Source organism: Alosa pseudoharengus, unplaced genomic scaffold (assembly GCF_046254945.1).
Source record: "Alosa pseudoharengus isolate Yale_2024_CS ecotype anadromous, Long Island Sound unplaced genomic scaffold, YU_APseudo_1.1 YU_APseudo_1.1_scf_10, whole genome shotgun sequence".
Lineage (NCBI taxonomy): Eukaryota > Metazoa > Chordata > Actinopteri > Clupeiformes > Clupeidae > Alosa > Alosa pseudoharengus.
In genome coordinates, this window is record NW_027468565.1 from 34738273 (window position 1) to 34754539 (window position 16267).

Below are 16267 nucleotides of genomic sequence, written 5' to 3' on the forward strand. Positions count from 1 at the left end.
AATAGATCGCTATATTCGTTTGTGGGAGAAATACTTGATCCATTGAATGGTAGAACTCCATGGATCTTGACTTATCAACCACCAGATTGACAAAGTTTCCCTTGTCAACGGTAGCATGCTAGCAAGCTAATTGTATTAGCACGATAGCAGAGCCGAAGCAATCAAGCCTGGGAAAGGAAGGAAGGAATAAGGACTGCGCACTCTATCACCAAAAACAGATCTCTACCAGGAAAGTTTACAACAAAATTATCGGTGTGCACGAATGCTTTCAAGGTCTCCGTTTGACTTAACTTAACTCTGTCAGAGGAATTATGTTACTGAAGTAAAGTCACTTGCATTGAAGTAAACTTTACAGCCCTCTGCGGTTAACGTTACCTAACTAACTTCGCCTGCTAGCGATAGGTTAGCCTACAGGACTGTTGGCTGGCCAGCGAAGGAAGGGGAACGCAGATTAGGGGTAGTTTGTGGTGATTGACTTACACTTGAGCCAAATAGCTTAGCTCGAAGTAAAAGAGGGCCGTGACTGATATAAGCTCTCATGGCCTCAGATGTGGTAGAAAGTGAAGTGGACTCGAGGCTGAACACAGCTGGAGAAATGGGTCTGAACAAAAGCAGCCCAGATCCAGACACACCCAGGACACTTGAGATGCTGGAAAACAACGCGACGACGAGTCCGTCGCATCCATCAGAAGGTGGAGAGAAGGAAGATGAGGAAAAGTCCGAAAAGTCTTCCACAAAAGACGTTGTTTTGTTGGAGAACGGGAATTGTGCTGCGCCACTCGACAGCCCGACCCCACCAGGAGCTCCGCCACAGGAAGCGGAGACTCCAGACAATGGACAAAAACAGGAGGAATCGACTGGGGAGCGAACTTCCACTCCAGTTCATTTGACCCAGCACAACTCTCCATCAGATGATTTAAATGGAAGGTAACCAGACACACATGCAAAGTTGCGATTGAATTGATTTCTTGTTTCCTTAAACGTTCTGTTCTGAAGTGGCGAAAGTTGGTTGGCTCATTAATCCAAAACATGAAACTGGCTCATGATGAGAACATGGTAGGCTAAACTGAGCAACCACATAATATGTAATTTCATTGTTAATTCTAACATGTTATTTTTTCCTGGAATGACTCGTACTACGAAGAAAGCAATTACTAAACTTTAATTAAACGGAGTGTGATATGTCATCTCATGCAACATCTTTAATCTTTTGCTTGATTGACTCTGGAGGAGTCTTGCAGTCTTGAAGTCAATTTCTAGTTTTAACACAACAGGTCCTGTTACATGCACTGAGGTAGTTCACCTATTCACAGGCTTCCACAGCACTGTCAAAACTATGTTAGACATATTTTGCCACACTGCAGAGGCTGGAGAACTTTGGTGTTTTAGCGTTGGTTAAGCAAATGGGTGAAAGACGTTGTTGTTGGTCATGCCGAACTGTCGAACTTCCTCTTTAGTGTGAAAAGTAGTGCAGCTGGAAACTTAAAAACCCCCTGTTAAAACCGCACAGCATTGAAACAGACACTGCTTGGCTCTGTGTCCGACATCAGTCCAGGTTACGAGCAGAGACTTGTAGCTTCTGAAATCTGTAGACGTTGCTTTGGGGCTTGACTTCATGAGCTGTTCCTACCCCCCAAGCCCTGGGGCAGTTGTAATCACGTCAGGGGTAATAGTTTAATTAGTGCCCATGGCTCTGACACATTCAAAGGAGTGTGTCCAACGTGTCATGACTAGCATGAGAAAGAGCTCTGGTCTTCCCAATACTGTGCCCCAGTGTCCTACTTCTCTTTGCCTGTCTGTGTGTATCTTTTCTTGCATGGGGTATGTTGTCAGTTGTCTCTTTGAAATGACCAAACAGCTGCCTCTGTAGAAGAAAAGCTCCTTTGGGTGGTTTAGGAGAGGATCCCCTTCCCCTAACCACATGCCAGGTGTGCATTTTTGCTGTGCTTTTGAGTCAAGCAATGTATCGGTAAACTAGTGTGTCTTATACACAGACAAGTCTGAGAAAAAGGCTAGTCTCGCTCTCTTCTTTCCATCTGTCTTTACTGCTCATTTGCCAAGTACTTCTAGTCCTGTTATGTTAGTGTGGTTCTGTTTTGGTTTTTGATCTCCCCCCAGTTCCATTGAAAATTGTGCACTAAATCAACACCTCTGGATATTTAGGTAGGCGTTGTTAAATGTGCAAGGTTTTCAACCAGTTTATACAGTGCAGTGCACTGAACACTGCCTGGACTTGTTAACCCAATGGGCATGCTATTCCTTTAGCACAGGAGATTAGTGTGGTTCCCTGTCAGTCATGTGTTTGAGAGTAGATGAGTGTTATTGTTGTTGTTTGAAAGACCACTGCAGCTCAGCTGATGTATATAATGGCATTTGTTAGTGAAAAGAATGCAGTGCAGTTTTCTGTGTCTGGGTGTGCAAGTATATTAGCATTAGAGATTAGGCCATCAAAGAGGCCCTGTATAACATTGAGATTCCAGACACGTACTGAGCATAGCCCAGTAGTTTTCAGCACCCCAGCTGAGTTATGATTTACAAACTAAGCCTCATTGTGGTCCTATCGTCTGAGGTGCTTAGCGGCAGTGGTCGCCAGGTCTTCTGACCGAGCCCATGACCAGCCTCGCAGACCCCATTCCAGCCATGAGTAGGCCTATAGATAGACAAGACGGTGGTGGTAGCGTAGTGGTTAAGGAGCAGGGCTAGCATGCAGTAGCCTGAAAAGTTGTGGGTTCAATTCCTGGCTTCCACCGTTGTGCCCTTGACCAAGGCACTTAACCCCTAATTGCTCCGGGGACAGTGGCCTTTGTAATATAATTGACTGATGTAAGTCGCTTTGGTTAAAAACCGTCTGCTGTATGTATCTATGTATGTATCGACACAAAGTTGTTTCTTCCTGAACTTCTCTTGAAATATATTTTCAACTGCATGATGGTGTCCAGTACTTAGATGTGACTACACTGTAGTTTATACTGTTCTTTATTGCATAACCGTACACACTCTACTATATGGCTTATCCGTACACACTCTACTATATGGCTTATCCGTACACACTCTACTATATGGCTTATCCATACACACTCTACTATATGGCTTATCCATACACACTCTACTATATGGCTTATCCATACACACTCTACTTTGTAGCTTAACAACGCCCCCATATAACATAATGGCCAACCTAGTGTTATTATTATTGCGAGTGCACAATATTATATTCTTGCACCTGGTAACATGGTCATGATGTTGACCACTAGTTTGGTATGTGTAAATGAATCTTCTGTTTGTCGTTGTTGTTGGCAGTCTGGAGCGCCAGGAGTCTGTCGCCACCACCGAAGCCCGGCTCAGGATGGAGGGGGTGGAGCTTAAGGAAGAATGGCAGGATGAGGACTTTCCTAGGTGAGAAACCACACCCACCCAGATGCATAACGGAAAAAGTGATTTGTGAGCCTTGTCTTGGACTCATAATCATTGTGGCCACTTTGAGTGCATTTTAATAGTTGCAGGGCACTTGAAGATGAACAAAGTGAAATCTGTACAAAGAACTGAATGTTCATGTGCATCACAAACATATTAGGATATTTTCCTGTACATGGATAAAATTTAGTGATGGACTAAAGGCTTCTTTTGATAAAGATTTTTATTGAAGTTTGCTTTTAGGCTTAATTCATGTGTTGGCAACTGATTACATTCAGTTATTTTGTCATAATATCCTCCTTCTGTACTTTGTCAGTGGAAATAAACGGAGGTCTTTCACTTAACCTTTACAGTAAGAGACTTTGGTGAAAAGCATAGTCTCAGTGAAGAAATTAGACACACACACACTTTCCTGCCCATCTTTACTCTCTGGGTCTGTAATTAATTATTGTGTGTTGTCAGGCCTCTCCCAGAGGAAGAGGAGGAGGAGGAGGAAGAGGACATTGAGCTCAGTGACGAGCTCTTCACTGGCACATCAGGGGAAGGAGAACCTGGTAAGAGTCACCCACCAACATAGACCGATTTAAAGACAGATGTGAAACAGTAAGGTGATTTTGGTCTAAAACTAGCATGCTAACTGTCTAAGAGAAAGAACCGTAATTTCCCGTCTATTAATCAAGGTTTATACATTGACTTTGCAAAATGTCATCAGCTATGAAATTAATACACACGGGTGGGCCGTACATGGGAATGCATTTCTCTTATCTTCATTCTTCTCACTGATTAAAGCACTGATCTGATTCTGATTATATATTTTTTAGCATGCTTACTGGTGTTCTTAATATCAGCATGTAGTATTAGTTGCCGATGTCTTGCTGAAAAATCTTTTCTTACGTTATCGTGGGGGGGTTGGGGGGGTCCCTCCCACATCACAGAACTGCGTAGTGCAAAGCCATGTGTTGTGTAAGGAGTACCAGATCCTGCCATCTGGAAGACGCTTTAGGATGCCCAGCTGTAGGAGAAATAGACACAAACACTCTTGTCTGCCTCACTCAGTGTCATTACAAAATGACTTTGTGTTGTTTTCATACATCTCTATGTCTAGACAGGGACAACATAGTTTGTGTTGTTTTGAACACATTGCTTTTGTTATACTGTGTACATTATTAATAGAATGTGTTGGAAATAACATAACTTGTGTTGTTGTTAACACATCTCTATGTCCAGATAGGGACAACACAGTTTGTGTTGTTTCTAACACATTCGTTTTAAGAGTGTAGTTGCATGCGAAAGCATGCATCAAAAAGTGATAAAATTGCTGCATTGTGCATGCTGTTGCTTTAATACTGTTAGTCCTGACTTCAACCTTGGCGGTGAGGTGCTGAGCAGTAGTCAAACTCTTTTGTTGATGCTGTTGTAGCGACAAAACCCTACAGTGGCAAGAAGACCAAGAAGAAGCTCTTGGCCCCAGACATCAGCCTGAATCTAGACCGGAGCGAGGGCTCAGTTCTCTCCGACGAGCTGGACGACAGCACCGAACTGGACCTAGATGACTTGGACACACCCTCTGACAACAGCAACGAGTTTGAGTGGGAGGGTAAGAGAGGATAGGCCTGATGTTATTTATGTGTGTACACGTTGCCGGTACATCCTGCAAATGGTGGACTTGAATTCTGCACACTGGGCCCTAATTTAAATGGTGGGTAAAGTGCAAAGTCAGTCAGCAAGCAAAGTTTTGCATGAGAACTGTAGCTGTAGTGTGGCATGTGGGAGCCATGTCAAATCAGAAAGCATTTAGGAAAATGGTTGTCGCACTGTCTCAGATTGTGCTCAAACTTTGTCTACCTAATGTTTTGCTCCCAAAGCTAAGACTTATGAAATATTTAAATCATTTGAATTATTAAGCAAATAAAACTTGCATTGAATGTCTTTAAAAGGTATTATTTCTCTTCACATTTGGTATCAATCATTTTTCTTTTCAGTTATTAAGTTAGCTTTAGTTAGATTTTGCATTTTGCCCATTCTTCAAATTGGGGCCCACAATGTCCACATATTGGGACTTTTTATGCATTCATGCATTCTCAGTGTCTTTGCTTCAGGACATTTCTCCAAGCAGATTTATAAAGCTATGCAAACATTTGTATAGTCATTTTCTGCATTTTTATAAGCAGATTCTCCCTTGCACTTATGAAAAACAAAAGCTTGCAACTGGTTGCCATGGTGCTGTGTTCTATTTCTTGCTGGTCTTAAGATGGCTCTCTGCAGCCCAACCATAACCTTCCTCGCTGTGTACAATCTAACACCAACAGTACAGACCCTCACTTTTGTTATGGAATACATTTGCAGTCATTTTAATTAGATGACCGACAGACACACACATTATTTATCCTGAGGGAAATGTAAGCATCCAGTAACTTACACACAGAACAAGACAAATGCTCACACCACTGTAAGGATGAAAATATACTTGTGAGATGATAGTCTGTCCACCAGATTCCAGGCTGAGAACTGTCACTGCCATGCAGTATGCATAAGTGGAAGTGATACAGTGAGATGTTCTGGTAGAGCGTGTGCCTTGGCAAAGATATAACCAGTGCAAGATTAAGATTCTGCATAAGGTAAACAGCAATAGAAATGAACTACAAATTCTTAATAGGCTACTTTATAAACAAATTCTAAAGAAAGTAAACAAAAAATATACTATTTTGTTGTTTAGGACATAACAGATAGAAAGATAAATAGGCACCAGAAAGAAAGATTATCTTTCTTGATTGCCTCTGTATAAACAATTTTAAGTGATACCCAAGTCAGTGCACAGACAGGTAGCTCCCCCCTAACTGTTGGTGAAGGTAAGAACACTAGATCATGTTTCACCATGAGGAATGATTGGCATCAACCATTTCCTCAGAGTGGTTAGAAGCTTATGAAAGTGTCCACATGCCAGCCCGTGGTGCCCGTGAAAAAACAGAACATTTCAGGGTATTATTATGCCATTTCCACTGAGGCACACTTCTGCCCATTGTGCCATCGGATCATGTAAATCAGATTTTTAGTTTTTGGTGCAGTCACAGAACTTCAAATTATGTTGCCTTTCACCTGACACCAGGGGCATGGGTGACCTCACTTTGGAGTAGTTAAACAGTTGTGTGTGTGTTCTGTGTTGTGTGTCTCCTCTTCCAATGCTTCCGTCTCTCTGTGGCCTGGAAGGCCTGTTTCCTCTCAGTGCTTGTGAACGGGCGTTGTGCCGCCTGCACCATGTTGTGGTAAGGTCTCTGACAGTCTCTCTCACTCTCCTCGCCATTTCCGCTCCCTTCGCCTGAGTACATCAACAACGCCTATGAAATCCCTTCACCGTTTTCCTTTTGAGATGTATTTATTTTTCATTTATTTACTCCTGGGTATGGCTTGGCTCTGCCACAACAAATCAAGTTGTGTGTTCTTGTATGGTTTAAAATTTTGTTATGCTTTCAACTTGTGCTTTGTCATTATTTTCCGTCATGTTCCTTTTGGAACACTGATGGTTTTTGCATGTTTTCACGTACCCCATTTTCAAATTCCTGTTATGAGATTGACTCAAGACTCAAATTGGTTTCTTCTGTGATTATTTATTCAGAATAGTTTTCTGTATATCGAAGCAGGTTTTACTTCACAACATATTTTTCAACAGCCTCATTGGAATCATCGACCTCTACTTTTTGTCCGTGTTGGCCATTAAAAGTTTGGGTTGTGACTGTGGATAATTTGCTATTGAAATCAGATATGACTATTACGTGCTGATCTTTAATCAAATTTCTGATATTATTTTCTGTGCTTTTGGTAAAAAACATTTGTCCTGCATGCTTATTGCGTCCTGCAATAACAATCAGTCTTCTGGGGGAGAGTTGGTGCTAAATTTGTGTAAATCATTTTTGGGAGCTACATTTTGATACTCTTGTACAGTCAGAAGTGCTTGAATGACAATACAATTTTTTTAGATTGATTTACCTTTATTATTGCGGTCATACACTACATTTTGTAAAGGTAATGAAATGCCTTTGGGCTTGTTAACATAGAATTAGAACAAGATTACATGAACATAAAAGTAGAATGTAAGATGGTTAGACTGGGTTTATGAAGGAGGTATCAGTCCTGACTCCTGATGACACTTACCTGAACTGGCATTTCTTGATGGTCAACATACCAGGCACAAATGAACTGAAAAATAACTCTTCTGTCTCTTTCTTTCTGATCTTGCTTGTTTGCCTTCTCCCTCTCTCTCTCTCCCTCCCTCCCTCTCTCTCCCTCCCTCCCTCCCTCCCTCTCTCTCTCTCTTCGCTCTTGGCAGACGACCTTCCGAAGCCGAAGAGCACGGATCTCCTGCGGAAGGGTGTGGAGTCGGTGCGCGAGTACTCGGCATCTGAGGAGCGCGAGGAGGGCCGTCGCTGGAGGGTCTTCCGCATCGGGGACCAGGAGCATCGTGTCGACATGAAGGCCATCGAGCCCTACAAGAGGGTCATCAGTCATGGGGGTACGCTGGACTGTCCTTTGGTTTGGATCATGGCATTAATCAATGGCAGTCATTTCTCATGTACCGCAGGACAGTGTTTTATGCAAATGTAAAAAAAAAAGTATTAACCGCAGTGCCCCATAGCCCAGTGAATCAAAATCAGATCATGCTTTAATTATAAAGAATATGAATAAAAATAAATACATTCCCATGTATAGCCCTCCCCTGTGTGTTGACTTAAGAGCTCAAGAAATTTGGCAAAATCAATGAATAAACATGTCAATAGTAGGAAAATTTGTCTAGGTTTTCACAGTCAACTATCATTTGTGCTCAGTTGTCATTGAAGGCCACAGGATGCTACGACTATACGCTGCTATACAGATAGCATTTTGAGTGGATACAACAGCAGTGGGACATGTGCCCCCCCCCCCCATCTTAAGATTGTTTCATAAGATCTAGTCTTGACTTACCCGTAGTAACATTACCTTTACATCTGCAGGTGTCTCTCATTGGAGAAGCATACTTTAATGCTCAATATCTTCAGGGCTTTGCAGTTGGAATTATATTTTAATGAACATGGCTCAAACAGCTCCCAGCCATATGCCATTATCCTTCTTCCTCCTGCACTCCCATCCCTCAACATAGCTTCATAGGAACTTCACAGTTTGCCCTAATGGTTCACTAGAGTAGCTGTTTAAGGCTGACCACGTTATCCCCTGTGGCCATCTGTCTGCCTAACGCAACGCCTCTCTTAGACGGAGATGATCACATTAGAAGTAAGGAAGCGGCAGCGGTAAAGCTTAAGGTGACCCTCAGAACATAATAATTCAGAATAAGTTCCATCTCTTTCCTAAGTTACACGAACAGTGTACATTGTGTTGCATTTAACTGGCAATTGATGAGCCTCGTGTTACGCTTTGAAAGTTGAGCCAAGTTCAGCGCAACGCTGCCGCTCCAACTGTTCCGCTGCCGAAACATAGCGAACAATAGGAAATCTGCTGCTTGCAGCTGGTCAGTGTAATCCCCGCCTTAAACAGCAGTTGGCCCTGTTATCTGGTAATGTCATGAGGGGTTGTACAGTGATGCTAACAGGGTGTGCCACTGACACAGACCTATTGCCCTGATTTGGCTGTCTGACTGGTCAGTGAATGTCCGGGAATGTCCGAGTCATACAGCAAGAGAGGATGGTACCTTATACACTCTTGTCCTTCTGTCCCTTGTGTTGCAGGTTACTATGGTGACGGGTTGAATGCCATCATTGTTTTTGCGGTGTGCTACATGCCAGAGAGCAACCAGCCAAATTACAGATACATCATGGACAATCTCTTTAAGTAAGACTGGCAAATTTGACCTTACGTTATTTTCCTTACATGCATTCACCCAGTAAGTCCATCTGACAAAACAAACCAAAGATAAGTAATGGAGCTATAAGAATTTGGTTTACATAGACAAACCTGTGGATATTTGGATGTAAAACAGTTCCCATAAGCTTCACAGTGTTTAACAACCTCACAGTTTTTGATTTAATAAGTTAAGACAACAAGTCAAGTAAAGACAAGTTTGGCTTTAGTTGTATCCGCCCTGTCAACCCTGAATGTGTGACCTACCTGTGCAGGTATGTGATCGGCACTCTGGAGCTCCTGGTTGCTGAGAACTACATGATTGTTTACTTGAACGGTGCCACATCTCGACGCAAGATGCCCAGTGTGGGGTGGCTCAGGAAGTGCTACCAGCAGATCGACAGAAGGTCCGTGTAACCCTAAGATGGATTTGGGGGGAACAATATATATATCTGTGTTCTCTCTCTTCTCTTTCTCTTCTCTTGGACATTAAGCTGCTCTATGGGAGTTTTGAGTCCATTCAAAATCTGAAGTCATGCTGCATAAATTCATGCCCGAAGGCTTCTTTTGGCTTGAGCATTAGTACAGAGATTTGGCGTGTCTCAGCCTGTAGTTAAATGATTGTTAAGTGAAATATTAAGTCATGAATTCGGGGTAAGGATTTACCAGAAACATTTGAGGATACAGGACACAGGTCTGCTTGATGCAGGTAGAAGAACTGGAGGGAGAAAATGTTTGTTTACAATGATATATGTACTCATCTAATATATTAGCTTTTAGTGATTAATAAGAACAGCTATTATGAATCATTGTTTTTAAATCATTATTTAGCTAGAAAAGGAGGTAGCTTGAATACTTAGCACATGTTCTAGCAGTGATTTGTACCTTTGTAGGAGCCTCCCTTACATCACTAGACCACTACAGCTTTGTAACGCTGTAGAACATAATCAGGAAACAAGATTATAATTCTATTATAGGTGAGTAATGATTCATAGTGTATGTCATAGTATTTCAGAGCATACATGGCTGTCTTCATTGCTTATGAGGCATTGGCTCTGTGTACGGTTGTGAGTTAGGAAGCAGAGAAGATCTGGGGGATGGAAGTGGATTACAGGAACTGGACTCAAAGAGCTGGACTCAAAAGTCTGTTGTGACAATCAGCTAAATGAGCGTGTAATTCTGTTCACTCAATCAAATAAAATGTTATTAACCTGTTAGGCCAGTTGAAAGGAAGGAGGTTGATGAGAGAGAGAGTCAGTTAAAGCTGCAGCCTATGATTGTAATCCAATATACTTTTTGTCAAATTCAGTAAATGGCTCCTCTTGGTCCTTGGTCTATGGTACTACCTGTCTGTTTTGTGTGTGCATTAAAAAAAAACACTTTGGCGTTACACAACCACCATTTCTTAATAGAGGATCTCCATAGCTTTATTCTCCCTCCCACAGAAAGCCAGGCTTAATAGAGGATCTCCATAGCTTTATTCTCCCTCCCACAGAAAGCCAGGCTTAATAGAGGATCTCCATAGCTTTATTCTCCCTCCCACAGAAAGCCAGGCTTAATAGAGGATCTCCATAGCTTTATTCTCCCTCCCACAAAAAGCCAGGCTTAATAGAGGATCTCCATAGCTTTATTCTCCCTCCCACAGAAAGCCAGGCTTGACTCTTGTCCATGTTCTAGGAACCTGGAAGACTGAACTTAACTCTCATTTTCTTGTTTAAATGACAGGTTACGGAAGAACTTGAAATCTTTGATTATCGTCCATCCTTCCTGGTTCATCCGCACACTTCTTGCTCTCACCAAACCGTTTATAAGGTCAGCCATGTTGTCTGTCCTGTTGACATTTTTCAATGTGGCTTCATGAAATGGATTACATTTTTGTTGCTTTTAATATTTAATCTTACATAAGATATCCACATTATTCAAAACTATGCTGCATTGCTGTTTGTTGTTATTGGTTGGCTTATTTGTTTGCGTTATGTTGAACATAATTTACAGTTCTTTCTCTGATTTTACAGCTCAAAGTTTAGCCAAAAAATCAAGTATGTGTTCAGCCTGACGGACCTGGCAGAGCTCGTTCCCATGGAATATGTGTCCATACCCGAGTGCATTAAACAGTAAGCACCTCTCCGGCCACCAACACTCTCTCTCGGTTTCCTGCCACCTCTAGTTCATATTTCACAACATTTTAAGTCTGAGGGAAACATACGTTAACCCTCAGACAAACAATCTATGCTAATAGTTATCACTTACAATATTACCGTTTGGGACCTTTTTCCACACCTGTTGAATTATATTTGATTATTTTCTTTCATTAATTCTGTTATCTGGTTGATTGCACCTCAGAGCTTGTAGCAAGGCCTTTTCAGTGGACACTGTCAAAGCCCTTTTTGACGATGTGCTTATGTGTATGTTTGCTGATGGCTGTTGAACTGTCAACCAATCTCTTTTCCCTAACCTCGTCTTCCTGCCCTTCCTCGAAGGTTTGATGAAGAAAAAAATAGGAAAAGACATAAAAGGTACTTGTCTGCACCTTCCAGGACCCCATAGGTTTTCTCTGCATTGCACGGAAACTAACACCTCAGTCATTGGTTGGCTTTGTGGACAGTTCTTTTAGGAAAAAAGTTCGCACACTCCTTGGTACTCTTTTGTTGAGTTTATTTTCTCATTATTTGGCACATGACGTTTCGACCTTGCGGTCTTCTTCAGATTCACTTTGTGGACAGTTCACCAATTTCGCACCCTCTTAGTGAATGACCAGTTTCCAGAAGGCGTCACTTGTTGCAATCTTCTCACTGCTGCTAGCAGGTGCTAAGCTGTACGCTGCAGTGACCCCCCCCCCCCCTCACACAGAGTGAACCCCCCCCCCCCCCCTTCACCCAGAGTGAGCATTTCCTTTCATTTCGTTGACAAGCATGCAAGAAAAAAAAAAACACTGATCTCAAATAAACATGCCACTCTTGAAACCATAGATACTCGATCATGTGTTGAATTAGAGATCAGTGATGACGACTCCTGAAGTCTCCTTGATGAGTTAGTGACCGCGCTTTGTACTACACCCTTCGCCTGTGCGATTGACATGAGCAGCTTTTTGACCAATTACATTCCAAGTCGACGAAGCTCCATGCAGTCCAGAATATTCTTGACATCGCATGTCATTTTCTAGACATATTCTTGACATTGGTCATGTCATTTTCTGTTGAGATAAAGCACAGTCTACGAAGAGTGCAGAGTGCGCTCAGGGGAAACAAAACCACATTGTATTTGTTCATTAAAAATTAATGAACTATTCTGATGAGCTAGATAGAACAGCAAAAGTTGAGGACAGCTGGATTGAGTGAGTGTGCCCACAAATGACCAGCTGGCTCATAGAAAAATAACCAGACTAAATGGCTGGATATTCTGTGTTATTGTTTTAATTCACTTTCATGGATGGATGCGTTTGTTTTGGATGCGTTTGTCCCAAACCGGAAGTGGCCGTGATGTCGATAATAGTCTAACCCTGTACCTGCAGGACCATTTAGTAAACGGTCATACACAGTAAAGTGTAGGATGATATCGGAGACACGAAGGTGAGGATAATGTCACAGCCCGGTTGAGGCTGGCCACAGCACAGTGGCCAACACATCAGCTGCCTGTGAGTTTTGCTGAGGGTCTGTGAGAGCTCCAGTCCCAAAGCTGACCAATGTGTGGATCTAAGGGAGACTGAGTAGCCGGCCACAGCGTCACACAGAAACAATCCAGTCCCTCACGGTGGTTAATCCCCTAACCAAGCCTCACACGCAGCCCTCACCCCTACGATTACAATCACCTCTGACCCCTTCCTGTTTCCCAAATAGACCACACTGTAGCTAGCCTCTAGTACAAATATAAGGTCACTATGTTGAGCATGTTGTGTTTAACAGTCCCTTGATTTTGAAAGTAGCCCCCCACCCCACCCCACCCCAATTATAATACATACACATATAAATGAATGAATGAATGAATGAATAAATGAAGAAATATACACATTCCTTTGATAGCAGTAATTAGTTGTGATTGTGAGATGTTTGCTCTGAATGCTGCTGCGGTATTGCAGGGTGACCCAGTTTCCTGATTAGCCTGCCGTCCCAGTACAATACAGTGCAGAGCTGGCATCCAGTGGCTGGATTAGTGTTTTAACTGCACGCCTGCCTGGCCGTTGACTGATGCTCCCGCTGCACTACCCCACCGCTGCCTGCATGTGTCACTGTTGCACCTCCTCATCCTGTACTGGGGTGCGTTTCCCAAAACCATAGTTGCTAACCTGTTAGCAAGTTAGTTGGTTGGCAATGGGAAATTGCATTGCAACCAACAAAGTTGCTAACTTAGTTAGCAACTATGGTTTTGGGAAACACGCCCCTGCTCAGCACGGCACAGCACGGCACGGCACACACTTACCCAATCATGCACCTTGCAACCCTCTCTCTCACACACCTCTTCTAAACTCCTGAAATGTGGATCAAGAACCAATGCAGCACTTTAGCTAGTACACAGGGTGACTGGTCAAAGGTTTTGTTTGTTTGTTGTTGTCTCACACAGTTAATGTTGTGATATTCATGTATTTGTTTTGTATAGATTTGGTGTATAAGTATAGTATGTGTATATGGTGTGTTTGTGTTTGTATATGGTTAAACTGTCTTTGGAAAATAGTCCAGTTCTATGCTGCATCTTGAAAGCAGATTGAAATTCATAGGCTGATGTTTTAAAGAGGGTATGAATGAAAATTCCTGGCAAACTATGATCTGATTGCCAGCACACTAATGAAGTGGGCTACCATACTGTTTAGTCATGAAGAAACATATTCAGTTCATGTTGACTATTCATATGGAATTTTCTCAACAGCTTGCACACATACGCACATAATCATATTTACATTCTCTCATTACTTTGCATCTTTGTTGTGTTGAACCATATTTGGGCTTTCTTTCTAACTTGATCATGCTACTGTGTATGTATTCATAGACCAGACCTCACAGCAATACCTAAATTCTACTACCTCGACAACTGCTTATTTTTTTCTCATAAGCTTACTAAAGCAAAATGTGCTTCCCTTTGGTTTTAGTGAATTTATGAGAACTCTCTTGAACTTTCCTTCTTGATCTTCATCTGAAATCCAGTTTTGTTTTTAATCTGTGTACCGTGCTAATACTTTCTTTCTTCAATCTGATCATCTGTCTGGTCTGTTGTAATGACGAAAAAATCCTTGCCATTGATGTGGTGGAATTCCAAAAATGCCACTCAAGATCTATAGGTTACTCTGGAAAATCAGTCAGTCGTCATCTTGACCTTGGTATCAAAAATACATATTTTGGACATACCGTACCATGATGCTTTTGTGCATAACCATAATTTCTTATCATTTGGGTTGGGCATTGTCCCTTAAAAATTGGGTTGGCTAAAGATGGGAACTGGGTTTACTTTGGGTTTTTCTGTGTTCTCTGTGTGATGGTTAATGAGGGTTTTCTTCCGTGCAGGATTGACCAGGACATGCATGGAAAGGTGGAGATGGCCGCTGCAGCCTTGCCAGAGTGACACAAGGCGTGTGTGTGTGTGTGTGTGTGTGTTTGTATTTGCACGCAGAGCCCATCACGTAGAGCAACAAAAAAAAAAACAAGGAAAAACAGACATAAGAATGTGCAGAGCTGCGGCCAGTGGCATCCAGGCCTTTTTATCATTGTGGTTCTGTGTTTTGGTTGAGTTTCTCTTTGTCTGAAGACTCTTCGAGATCGAATGGAGATCTTCTTCTCTTGTTGCTGACTTCAGAGTTGTGCCTTTTAAGACACCGCAGCCCGTTCTCTTTGTGGACATTTTCTGATTTGTTAGTGTGTTGTAGAAATGCCAAACACCCGGTCAATACTTTGAAATCTCAATTCCGTTGCAAGCAAGCCATTTTTATAACCTTTTTACATATGTAGCCAAACATAGACATTTCTGTTGCCTTTGTAATAGTTACTGATGTATATGTAAGGCACTCCATTTCCACATAGATGATGCATGGTCCTCATTTCAGTTAAAATATATATTTATATTTCAAAAAAGTGATGAAAAAGGAGAGATTTAATATATTTTTATGGCTATTGATTTGAACAATATTTTTTAGATTGCTCACCACTGAGCTTAGATTACACACCTGTTGTTACTGCTGAATAGAACAAGAAGGTGCATGACAAAAAGTTTTGTAGCGTGTCCTTTCTCCCCCACATGCTGCAGGTAAAAGGAAGTTAAGACAGAAAGACGTGATCAACCTGAACACGGAGCCTGTGGCCGGAATAAAGTAGCCTACCGCTCATTTTCTGAAATGTGTTTTTAAATCGGTTGCCAGATGTAAAATGCCAAATGTATGTGTTGTGTAAATGTGTTTTACTGTAATTTGACAGATGAATAAGAGCAAGTGATTGTAACTACATAAGGAATGGAATCTGTCAAGTCAAATACAGCCTAAAAAAACACCATATGATAAACTATTGGTCTGTGTTGCCCATCATTTTGAATGTAAACTGTCTAAATGACTGAAATGATGTCTGATCTTACCTGCTGTCTTGGGCCCAAGATGAGGTCAGTAGAGGTAGCCTCCTGTGACCCCCGCTGCAGTTCACTATAGCCAGAGCCTCAGTCCCCACTCTCTATTAATCCCATACATAGCATTGATGCTATGATCATGCTAATGAATGACGCCATTCACACGTTTGAAAGGCTTTTTAGAACAATTAAGTGACTTTAAAAAATATAATACTCCACCAAGTATATTGTCTTTGCCTCCCCTTTCGAATACAATATTCAAATTACTTGGGGAAAAAAATGATATCCCGAGAAAAGTGGATTTTGAGGCGTACAGCTCCATAGACCTCCATTCATTCTGGACTCGCCCGCGAGTGACAGATTTTCAGGAATCTGTAGACAGGAGTTTGAGGTGGACATGTTGCATCGCTACATGCTACATTCTTTTGATTACAGTTATCAATTGCTTTTGTGCATTATCGTTTGCACAACAGTTTGTGCATTTCTCAAA

The 16267-nt window shown here is 41.9% G+C and overlaps 1 protein-coding gene across 2 annotated transcripts; it reads left to right on the plus strand.

Moving 5' to 3' along the window:
- Window positions 1-351: 351 nt before the first annotated feature.
- Window positions 352-15722, plus strand: bnip2 (BCL2 interacting protein 2). 2 transcript variants are annotated; one of them, XM_076270778.1, is made up of 11 exons: window positions 352-927; window positions 3301-3396; window positions 3877-3968; window positions 4835-5011; window positions 7739-7921; window positions 9129-9231; window positions 9516-9647; window positions 10966-11052; window positions 11256-11354; window positions 11721-11756; window positions 14733-15722. In XM_076270778.1, exons 1-11 carry the CDS (start codon window positions 539-541, stop codon window positions 14788-14790), a joined length of 1452 nt encoding a protein of 483 aa, XP_076126893.1. In that variant the 5' UTR covers window positions 352-538; the 3' UTR covers window positions 14791-15722. The 2 variants fall into 2 exon arrangements, with proteins under 2 accessions (XP_076126893.1, XP_076126902.1); XM_076270787.1 differs by lacking the exon at window positions 11721-11756.
- Window positions 15723-16267: the final 545 nt, after the last annotated feature.